The sequence below is a fragment of the Chiloscyllium punctatum genome, chromosome 12 (assembly GCF_047496795.1).
Source record: "Chiloscyllium punctatum isolate Juve2018m chromosome 12, sChiPun1.3, whole genome shotgun sequence".
Classification (NCBI taxonomy): domain Eukaryota; kingdom Metazoa; phylum Chordata; class Chondrichthyes; order Orectolobiformes; family Hemiscylliidae; genus Chiloscyllium; species Chiloscyllium punctatum.
In genome coordinates, this window is record NC_092750.1 from 41,923,073 (window position 1) to 41,935,357 (window position 12,285).

General features: G+C 38.1%; 1 protein-coding gene across 2 annotated transcripts in view; it reads left to right on the forward strand.

Moving 5' to 3' along the window:
* synpra (synaptoporin a) overlaps nt 1-12,285 on the forward strand; it is a 377,164-nt gene that overhangs the window by 205,217 nt on the left and 159,662 nt on the right. Inside the window, exon 1 of one of the 2 annotated variants that reach the window (XM_072582462.1) lies at nt 11,931-12,154. The exons of the other annotated variant lie outside the window; for it this stretch is intronic. Within the exon in view, the coding sequence (XP_072438563.1) occupies nt 12,131-12,154 (24 nt within the window). The 5' untranslated portion in view covers nt 11,931-12,130. Of the gene's footprint in view, nt 1-11,930; nt 12,155-12,285 lie in introns of those variants that run through there. 2 annotated transcript variants of the gene reach the window in all.

Consider the following 12,285-nt stretch of genomic DNA (forward strand, 5'->3'; position numbering starts at 1 on the left):
ATTCCCTGAATATTTGGTGCATATGGTGCTAACCCCACAAATTCAAGCAGAGTGAATACTAATGGGTTGCAGTGAGAGCACACTTAGTATATCTATTGGATTCACAGTCCTTAGATTTTTGGGAGCACTACAGTGTCGATAAAGAAATAATGTAATTCAAACAGAAATATTTTGTTCATCTAAGCACTGTAGTTTTCAGTCAAGTATTTGCTTGTGTGGCCGAATCAAATATTCAGTCATATCAACTCATTTTTGGGTTCAAGAACTGGCAGTTCTAAATAGACAGGTTGAATCTTTGAGTAAATAAATTATAATCAAATGGGTTTTTCTCTAAAAAAATTCACCTCTTCAGCTCATGCATTTTTAAGAAACCTGAAAATATCAGCCACTCCAACTATTCAGTCCCCTTAAGTAGCCTTCCCCTCAGCACTGGTTAATCCAGTCAAGCTGACTGTTAGTCTGATGTACTCTATTTCTGCATGTGTAGTTATTGTACATCCTTCTCACTATCTGCAAAGTCAGGAGCGGTGCATTCCATGTAACTGTACAGTAAGAGTCCTTATGATGGTATCTATGGTTATCAACTCTGATGTCTATTCCTGAATATCCTAGTGCATGACTTCTCCCCTATGCCCCAGCCATTAGTTGGCAACACTTCCATCCTTATAATATATTGTCTTCTTATACCAACTGGAAAGCAACAAGACTCATTACTTAATTGGGTGATGCTTGACTGTCATCCAAACAGTCTTTATTTCAACATTTGCAGTCTTTACATCTGGCGATAAGACATGTTCAAACAAAATCACAAAAACAACCAATATTTTTAAAATGTCTTTTTATTCAGAGACTAGAAAGTCCAGGCCAATCCTGGAGGATTGGCAACCCTCATCAAAAACAAATATTTGTGTTGGTCCCTTTAAGCATAACCTTTCTTCCTGTTGCCAAGCTGACTGAACCCCTTTCATAATAGGATGGCAGATTAATGTAGCATGGGGAATCGCTGACAGAACCAGCAACGACTGAGAGAATAATACCATCATTCAAAAAGGCTATTTTTTCTCCAACTGGGGTGGCTTACAGCAGCCTCTTTATAAAACCCTGACTAAACTGCTCTTCCTGATTTTCATGTGTTTATAGATACAGTGTCTGTAATTCATCAGTATAATTTACATTAAGTCTGAGCCCAGTATCAAATTTGCCTAAGTTCTACCCATTCAGGCATATTGATCAATCGTCATGCCTAGTTTGTACCAGCAGGTAAACAAAATTCTAGATGATAGTGTTCCAATTGGCTAATTATCCTGCCAAAATCCCTTCTTTGTATCGCTGTTCTATTGAATGATGCTGTTCTTGCATCCTTTTCTAATTTCCATATCCTTGGTAAAGCCCCCATAGCCTGAAAATTTCAGTTCCCCCTAATTATTCTAAATTTCTATGTTTCTGTGATAGCTACTACATACCTTTCAAAGTGATTCAAACTCACATGCAGACATTCTGCTGGTTAACCAGTGCATCTTTGTGTGAAGACCCTCCAGAAAATGAATCTGTGGATTCCACAACAGCTTCTTAACTAATTATAACCTTCTGTTTGTCCAGTGGTTGCTGTTATGATGCCACCTGAACTTACTTCACTGCATTATGCTAAAGCCTTAACCTGGTTCTTGGCTATTCATGCACAAACGTAGATGTATTTGGACCTGTTTGGGGAATTTGGAGTGCATATTTGGTGAATTGGTGGAGCTCCTTTCAAATCTCTCTAGTATTATTTTCCTCATCAGAAAAAATCCTTATACACAGAAATGTTACTTTTGGCTCAGTAGCCAACAGCTGAGTACATAATATCATGGCAACAATGGCACATCTGCAGCAGAGAGAAAGATGTGGCTGGCTGAATGTTATGGTGCAGCATTGTTTCAATTGTGCTTGATTATGGCAGATTTTCTGACATATCAATAGATTCTACACTTGTATGTTTCTTATGTGGTTTGAACTGAGATACTAGAACATTTGAATTAGAGTGACATTATGAAATAGTATTTGAATTATTGTCACCTGAATGTTACAGGAAATTAATATACATTGTGTAAAAGACTACCACTCTTCCCAAGTTTTTGTATGTTTCTGCTGCTCACTAAAATGCTTTGTCTTTGTTTCCTATGTCATTCTAAGACTTTGAATATATAATGGATTTTAGTGCACCTTAAGTCAACACTCCTTAATTTTGGGCATTAAACTGAATGGCATTTTTTTCACTGTGGTTTGTAAAAATAAGATGTTTTAAAGAACAACATGAATTAAAGAAAACTTTCCCATATCTAAGTACTTTGAAGTGACCAATCAGTGCCACCATTCCTGATAGTGCAATTGGAGTCCATTCTTTGATTCAATGTATATCCACAGAATTTCCTGCGAATGTATAATTATCAACATATTATAGTGTATCTTTACAGTGAGGTAAGAGACAGATCTCTGAGAAAACATTCTTAATGAATCATAGGCAAGGTGACTGCTAATTGTTCACATTGAGAATTTCAGGATGTAAGCGATAACTAATAGAGGCTAAACAATTATTCGGATCAGTGAATTTTAGTAAGCTTATTAATGAAGCTCAGTTGGAAGTATGATGAGAATTAGTTTTAACTTAAATTGTCAGGTGGGAAACCCACAGAATCAAATGAAATACTTGCTGTTATTCCCCATTTTCCAAAGGCAGTAAAATTAGTTGTTTACAATCACTTCTCCACCCAATCGTATTGGTATCCAAAGGATGAGGGTAGGCAAGGGCAAAAGGGTGGTGTATGTGCTTAGAAAAATTACCTTGAAGGCATCTAATGTACTTAACAATAGTAATCAATGGCATTCTGGGTAATGTTTCAACATGGACAACCACTGGCTCCTACAGGCACTTTGGCAGGATACAGTATATGCATGAGTGTACAGCCCATTTCATTCAGCATCTTAAAATGAATTACTTGTGAGCCTGACTCCACTAGTTTTGTAACAGCTGGAGTTATGTAATTAAGTGCCAGAGTGGGTTCTGTCACGCTGACTTCAATTATTATGTTGCAGCTGGGACAATAGTATTTTAGCATTGTGCCATCTCGTTATGTGATTTCATTGGAGGAAGTAACTGTGACCTGGCTATTAGGAATTTCATGCTGTAACTTACGAAAAACTCAATGTGTTAAAGCTTAGTATAATAATCAAATGATGTATTCTATTCTACATCTGCAGCTTTAATAGATGGACCTGAATCTCAAATGCAACCATTACAACTATCAATATCTATTATGCAGCTTCTTTGAAGGGGACTCATACTGCTTCTAATTTCTGCTTTTTTGCATGATCTGCTCTGTCTCTCATCTGTCAGCAACTACTTGTTAATGTGTCACTTCATGTTGTTTCATGCCTTAGCTCTCATCCTTAGCAATGTCTTTCTCTCTAGTTGCCTTGTCGTCAATCTCTTGGCCTCTTTCACTTTGTTCCTGCTTTCTATTTAATGTTTTTTTTTAAATTGGAATTGGGTTGCCTGGTGTTGTCTTTGCTAAGCAATGAAGCATGTCATGGAGAAGACTGGAGTGTAGAGGCTAGCACAACGTATGCATTAAGTCAAAGACTTTAGAAAATACAGCACCAATCCCATGAAATGTTATATACAACTCCCTTCATCTCATCCAATCAAGAACTCCTTGATTATTAACTTTTATGAGAGTACAATCAGCACTATGTATGGAAATTGGTCTCTAAGCAACCCTTGGGCATCTTGGTTTTGGCGTACATTGATTATTAATGTCTCGCCGTGAATCTCTAATGTCAAGGCTAATTTCAGTGATAAATGAATGGACTGAACACAAGTAGACTGAAGGGTAAAATAGCAATGCAGCAATGGAAGACATTCAGAGAAGAAGTCTCTTAGATTCAAACTAGGTGCATTATTTTGAAGGGAAAAAGTAGAACATGCAAATCTAATGTACCCCTCATGATAAAGAAAATAAATTTTAAAATAAAGCAGTAAAGAGAGGACTATGACAACTATCAGGAGAAGGATTTAGTTAATAACAAAGAATGTTTTGGAAAATGAAAGAGAATTTGACCAATGTTTTGCATTAATAACCTCAATTTGAATGGGAGTTAGCTGACTGTGAGCTGCTAAACCCACACGCAAAACTCAAGGATACTGAGGCTCTCATCCTATTGCTGGCATTTGTGTTCTGGGCTCGAAGTGTCAGGTAGATGACTTTCAGAACAACTAAGCCCTTGCCCTGACCAGTGAGGAAGTCTGCCAGAGCAAGCATCAGTTAGGTACTTAGGTCCTGGCTAGTTGGCTTCTTGGCCAATCAGGAGCCTCACCAATGAAGTCCTGCTCTGCCTGAGTAAAGGGTGTCAATTGGTTGACAAGTGCTACACTTGCTAGGCAATTACAAGTACCCTAAGAATTACGTTGACAACCAAGTGAAGGTTATCAGTTGAGCTTCCACTTGCGTAGCTCAGGGATCTGTCCTCTGCAGGATTAAGTGAGTATGCAGGCATTAAACCTTTGTTGAACTAAACAAGCGTGTGGGGACAATGACTCACTGACACATTCGCCATGGCAGTTCCTCAACCACCAGAGCTTATCAGAATCGGAACATTACACGTACTGGACGCTGGTATTGGAAGCTGATTTCATAAGCAACTTTTAAAAAAAGTGAAACATAATTAATAAAGAGAACTTAAATGGTTACAAACAAAGGTGCCCATTATGAACTATGCAAAAGCAGACTAGAATGAAGGCATTCATATTCTCTGATGTGGCACTAAAGACTCTGATGTAGGAGCTAGGAAGAAAGAAAGCGTTCAGGAAGCTCTCCAAGGTAAGCAGTAAGAAAGAAATGAAAACAGCCATCCATAGACGTGAAGTCACAGACCAATACTTTAAGATCTTCTGTGAGAAGTTTAATCACACATGCACAGTCCAGTAAATGAATACATCTATCTATTCACCACCAACCTTTCTTGCTGCATAGTGCAACTCAGGCTTGTCATTCATCTTTCAGCAGTCAGACTTCATACCCAATATTCAGATGCTCCGGCTCACCCTCTCACACCCTCACACACCAAACAATGATCTATGCCTCACGTTCACATTTCTGATCTTTTTAGCTCTGACAAGTACATGCCTCAAACACAGTGCAATATTCTCTCTGATATTCTTCTTTACTCTTTCATGAGATGCAGAATTAATTTGTGTGGAAATAAGGAATATCAAGGGAAAGGAGTCATGGGTGGGAGTCGTGTATTAGGCCCCCGAAGAGTTGCCGTACTTAGTTGTGTGGGTATGTCATGATGAGGACGTAAAGAATCTGCTAAGCTATGAAGATCGGTTGAGTGAGTGGGCAAAACTTGGCAGATGGGGCCTAAAGCGAGATTTAGTAGGAAGTTTAGTAGGAAGAATCAAAAGGTAGAATATGTTTAAATAGAGAATCTCCCAAAAATACACCGCACTGACAGATCTTGGATCTGGCATAAAAACAGGTGCAGCAAGTAATTAAAAAGGCAACTGGATTGTGCCCTTTTCTTTTTAAGGGACTTAAGTTTGAAAAGTTGAGGGAAGTTGAGGCTGCACTTGGAGTACTGTGTAAAGTTTTGGTCCCGTTTTAAGAAAGGATACTCTAGCATTGGAGACATTTCAAAAGAGGTTCACTTAACTGATTTCTAAGATGAAGAGGTTGATTTGTCAAGAACGGTTAAACAGATTACATGTTTTCTCATTCAAATTTAGAAGAATAAGGAGTAATCTTATTGAAATATACAAGATTCTGAGAGGACTTAATGAGGGAGATGATGAGAAGATGTTTCCATTTGTGGGGAAGTCTTGAACTAGGGGATAGAGTTGAAGATAAAGGGGACACTCATTTAAAACTGAGATGCAGAGGACTTTCTTTTCCCAGTTGGCAATGAATATCTGGAATTCTTTACTTCAGGGAGTCCTGGAGGCTGGATAGGCTAGGAGCCAGCTCAATCTGAAATATGAGATCTACACTCATTGCCATACAAGTTCAAACTACTGCTATCATGCCACCAATGCTCAAAAGAGTATTCAAGCCCTCACAACACTCCAGCAATCTGTGTGTTTGAAGCTCACTGGGATTACGAAGGTGCAAGCCAGGGGAGTAGCAGTGGGCTCTAAGGTGTATCAACAATCTGACTGTTTTAGGAGGTCTCTCTATCAGCTGAATGCATGTTCAGCTAAGAATATTTAAGAGAGGCAGTAACAGGACTTGTGAGGTCTGCAATGCAGGTTGGATACAAATCAGTATTAGGAGCTGAATGATATCATGTTTCGAGGAGAAAGTGAGGACTGCAGATGCTGGAGATCAGAGCTGAAAATGTGTTGCTGGAAAAGCGCAGCAGGTCAGGCAGCATCCAAGGAACAGGAGAAGGGCTGATGCCCGAAGCGTCGATTCTCCTGTTCCTTGGATGCTGCCTGACCTGCTGCGCTTTTCCAGCAACACCTTTTCAGCTCTGATATCATGTTTCACCTACTGTGTACACTTACCGAGCAGGCATGTCCCATTGGCATTGGCATGCTTATAAGAATGGTGACTTGTTCCAGAAATAGCTGCAAATGGTTCAATCCCCACTTTGGGACCCGTTCTGCAAAACTAACCATACTATGAATCTAATTTCTTTCAGCCTTTCAAAGAAAAATCTAATTAATTGCTCTAAATGAACGCTATTTCTTACTATCTAATAAGTTAATGTGAGTTGACTTTCTTCCCCGTACAAAGGTGTTTGTTTTTTAGTATGTGCTATGTTATAAATTAAAGCACCAGAATACATTCTCATAAACACCATTGATCTCGTCTAAATGTTTTTGTTCTGAGATTCATTAAATCATAAGTTTTGAAAACACAGCAAAGAGTTGTATGTTTCATTCATTGATTGCTGCAAATGTGAGAAACATTTGGGCGGCACGGTGGCACAGTGGTTAGCACTGCTGATTATCAGCGCCAGAGACCTGGGTTCAATTCCCGCCTCAGGCGACTGACTGTGTGGAGTTTGCACATTCTCCCCGTGTCTGCGTGGGTTTCCTCCGGGTGCTCCGGTTTCTTCCCACAGTCCAAAGATGTGCAGGTCAGGTGAATTGGCCATGCTAAATTGCCCGTAGTGTTAGGTAAGGGGTAGATGTAGGGGTATGGGTGGGTTGCGCTTCGGCGGGGCGGTGTGGACTTGTTGGGCCGAAGGGCCTGTTTCCACACTGTAAGTAATCTAATCTAATCAATAAGCTTTATAAAAAATACTTCTTAGCGATTTGCTCTCATTCTAAATAATTTCTGTTAGTTCTAAACAGGTACTCTATGATTAAATGTGCCTTAAAAAGTACACATGAATTTGAAAGGGGCAGGAAACCAGGACCAGCTAGTCCATTAAATTGCTTGCACTCAAGAGGGTTAGAGTATCATGAGTAAGCACATGCTCTGTTCATTCCTCTGTCTCCCTCCTCCCACTTTCTGCTTTATCCCTCTCACCCTGCTCCTTCACACCCTGCCACCATGTCTGCTGGAAGCAACAATAAAAAGACAGCCAATAAGGTTAATGTAAGACTATAATGTAGAAGAACATCTTCACTCACCAAGTGCTGAATCTTTGGGATTCTCCATCTCAGAGACTTATGGAAGCTCAGTCATTAAGTAAGTTCTAGACAGAGGTTGATTGGTTTCTAATTACTAGTGACATCAAGGGATATTGGTTTAGTAGGAGAATATGGCGCTGAGACAGAGGATCAGCCGGGATTTAGAATGGCAGAGCAACTTCAGGGAGCTGAATGGCTTACTTCTGCTTCATTGTTTCCAAAATTTCCTGTTTGCCCCCTTTCAGTTAATTAAAACCAGTCAGGAGGCCGCAATGACCTCATTAACCTGGTTCTCTATCAAGACCATAACTTTCAATGTAATGTAATCTCTAGCCCAGATCCCAATGGTATTCAGTGTGATAAAGAAACTGATTCATGAAATGTAGGACATTTACTGGCAGGTTTGTAGGCCTGAAGGGCACAATTCTGCTTCCCCCAGCTCACGTGAGGTTTTTTTATGGCACTAACTTAAGCTCATCTCATTTCCTTTAAGCCAGCAAGTTTCCCAAAGTCTGGAAATCCACCACTTGAGGTTAAAAATAGACTGACCATTAAAGTGTGCGCATGCATCCTTATTGTAATCTTCAAATGACCAATACATTTTCCCTATTGGTCACCCACCCCTCAAATCACATCCAACAAATCTAGAAGAGAATGGATTCAGGTTTTTTTCCAATTTAGTTTCTAGCATTTCCAGATCTCCACCCTCCTAAGAGTTGTTCATTTAATTTATGATGTTTATCCACCTTCTTCCAAAAAACATTACTTCATGATATTTAATTTCATGTCTCACAGTATTAGCAATGTGTACTATCTACAAGATGCATTACAGAAATTCACCAAAACTCTCGACACAAATGGTGATAGACGTTTGATACTCTCGTACACAAATGTTAGATCAGTTGTTACTTTAAATCTGAGATAGATGAATTTTTATTAAGCAAAGTTAATAAGGGATATGGGCAAAAGGGACATGAAGTTAGGCCACAGACTAGCCATGATCTCATTGAATGATGGAACAGGTTCAAGGAGCTGAATGGCCGACTTCTAGTCCTATGTTCCATATACATAACCTTCCAAACTCACAACCACAACCATCTCAAAGGACAAGGCCAACTGTCACATGGGAAAGCAACTCGTGCAAAAACTTTCCCAAGTCACTCACTGTTCTGACATTAAATATATTTCTTCACTGTCAATGGGTCAAAGGTTGGTGGCATTGAGGATAGTGTGGAGGGCTGTTGTAGGTTGCAACAAGACATTGATAGAATGCAGAACTTGGCTGTTAAGTGGCAGATGGAGTTAAATCTGGAAAAGTGTGAAGTCATTCACTTTGGAAGGTCGAGTTTGAATGCAAAATACAGGGTGAAAGGCAGGATTCTTGGTAGTGTGGAGGAACAGAAGGGTCTTGGGGTCCATGTCTATGGATTCCTCAGAATTTCCATCTAAGTTGATAGGGTTGTTAAGAAGGTGTATGATGTGTTGGCTTTCATTAGCAGGAAGATTGAGTTTAGGAGCCATGAGATTATGCTGCAGCTGTATGGAGTCCTGGTTAGACCACACTTGGAATATTGTGTTCAGTTCGGATTGGCTCATTATAGGAAAGATGTGGAAGCTTTAGAGAGGGTGTAGAGGAAATAGATTTACCAGGATGCAGGATTGGAGGGTATGTCTTATGAAGAAAGATTGAGGGAGCTAGGGATTTTCTCATTGGAGCGAAGGATGAGAGGTGACTTGATAGAGGTATATAAGATATTGAGAGGCATAGATAGAGTGGATAGCCAGAGAGTTTTGCCCATGGCAGAAATGTCTGTCATGAGGGGGCATAATTTAAGGTGATTGGAGGAAGGTTTAGGGGAGATGTCAGAGGTAGGTTCTTCACTCAACGAGTGGTGGGTGCGTGGAATATACTGCTGGCAGTGGTAGTAGAATCTGATACATTAGGGACAATTAAGCAACTCTTGGATAGGCACATGGAAGTTACTACAATGATAGGTATGTAGATTTGTCTGATCTTAGTGTATGATAGAAGACTGGCACAACATCGAGGGCTGAAGGCCCCTGTACTATGCTGTACTGTTCTATGTTGTATAGTCAATGAAATGTGTTTGAAATTTAGTTATAGTTACAATTTTAAAAACTATTATTTTTTTTGGCATGACTAACTTGTTTTAATGTAAATAGCACAAGGAACCCCAAACCTAAAGTATAAACATAACTTATGGGAGTATAGACTGATGCCACATAGTAATTTAACAACTCTTCATTAACTTGAGAATGTGCTTTAATTGCCCCCGCACTGTATATACTAACTTACATTTTACAATCATGTAATTTCAACTGTACACTGCATACCGTCTGTTGCAGACTAAGAGTAAATAATGTTTGCAAAAAGAAAATTATTGCCAGGAATTTTGAGGCTAAAGGTGAATTAATAATCAAAAAATAAAGGAGTAGGGTATTCAATGTCTTGAAGTTAGATAAATTTATTCTTCAACAACCTCTCGACTCAAGCATGCAACCTTACAATTTAACTAAATGTTAATGACAGAGTTATCAAGAGAGTACTAGTAATAGCATTGCACTTGCTGATTCAGTTCTTTAATTGACAGCTTGGGGACAGCTTCAGAATATAAAACTTAAGCAGGAAGTGATTCACAGAATCACAGAAGTGCTAAAGTGGAGATGGAGGCCATTCAGTCTATCAGTCGTACGCCTGCCCATTAAGTGAATATATTACCTATTGTCAGTCTTCTGGTTTTTCATTATATTCTTGCACATTCGTTTTATCCAAATAATGCACTCTTAAATGCCTTGATTGAATTTACTAAATTAATTATTGAAATGACAAATTGTAGACGTCTGTCAATAATGTCTAAATATACTTTTAATACATATAATATGTCTACAGTCCAAAGTTACAGAGTTGGTTTCTAATTTGTTACTTACAAGTTTACTCAAATATAAGCATCTTTAGATCTGTTTTATGTGGATAGTATGTCCCGGTACCCACTGTTGAATAAATTATGCAAATATTAGTTTATTGATTGCCCTTTGGTTGTTTGTATCCTGACAGCTATGATGTAAATATTTTTTGTTGTCAGGAAATAAAAACATTGTGCAATTCTTTGCAGCCAGAACAGTCAAAATATAATCATTGATAATAGAAAATAGTTCATTAATGCATTTATTGTGAATAAATAGCTAAATATCAAGATTAATTGGAGTATTTGAAGATGTACCAGTGGCCATAATGTGCAGAAAGGTCCAATAAATTTATAATCTATTTTCACTCGTGTAGTGCAGTACACCAGCTGAACCTTTGAATAATTAAGCATCATATAGTAAATGTCTAATCAGAAGAAATAATTAGACTGATTAATTAGAGTACATTAAGTGATAAGGCAATGGGCATCTGGGATATTTTGATGGTTAGGATAATAAATAAAGATGAGCTACATGTAGAGTAAGAGGGACTGGAGACTATAGTTAGTCAATTGAGACTAATTTGAAATTGGGTGACCTATTGCACTATGTCGAGCCTGCTTTATTAAATAAATGATTTTCTTTCTATTAGTTCCATTGTTGTTACTCATTGTACACTGGTGACAGTGATAGATAGAACCATCACCAATTTTAAAATGCAGATGTTTTCTATCTGTCCTGAGGTTCAACATTTGGAATTGAATAATTATCATTAGTCAAAAATTTGATTAGCGCTGAAACAAAATAATAGCAGTTGAAAGCAAGTGTACATTCCATCATAATTCATTAAACATAGTTAAATTCTGACACTAAAGGCATACTATAATGTACATGTACAAAGAATTTGGTATAGACATACATATCTGGTAGAACTTTAATTATTGCAGTCACCAGTCGATTTTGATATGATCTATTTGTTCTTGTCTCTACTGCAGAGCAATTTTTAATAGCTTCAACCTCTTTGACAAACCTACTGTATAACATTGTGCAGAAGACATTCAGAAATGAACGAGAATATTTTATGCAAATTGAATTATATTTTGGCTATACAGAGTCTTCAAAATAAAATATAACATTTTTTCTGTTGAATAAAGGTTAATTTATGTGCAGTAGCATGTCAAATTTATTTCTGCTTTGATGCCAGAAAACTTCTGCAAGCCAATTGTTATTGCACACTGCACTAGCTAAATTGAATACCTTCCTACGTTTCATCAACTTTATAAGCTGTCGTGAGCTTTGCGGTTCCTGAAAAGTCTGCCCACTTTTTTTACAGACTCAGATTCCTCCAGTAAGATTGCAGCATTTCTTCTCTAATGTGACTGATATGCCCTCAAACAAATGCAACTGAGGTACCTGCCTGATTTGGTATATCTTTCTTTGCCTCACACTGATTTATTTTTGCTCCACATTTATTGATAAAGTGAGACCAGAAGATACTGTCCAGCAAAAAGAACTTGATACCCTTACTTTTACTATGTGCCAGACCCTATTTGTTTGTGGAGTGAAATTGGATTATAATTTCTGTAAATGTGTATGGTGATATTTGCTCCGGTAAGTAAAATCCAAATCCTTTGACATTTGAAAAAATATTGAAAGCCATGCAGCTTTGATTAAATATTTTGTGATCTATTAGACAAAGAGTGCTTTAGCAATATTTGTATTCTTGTTTAGAATCAAGTAAT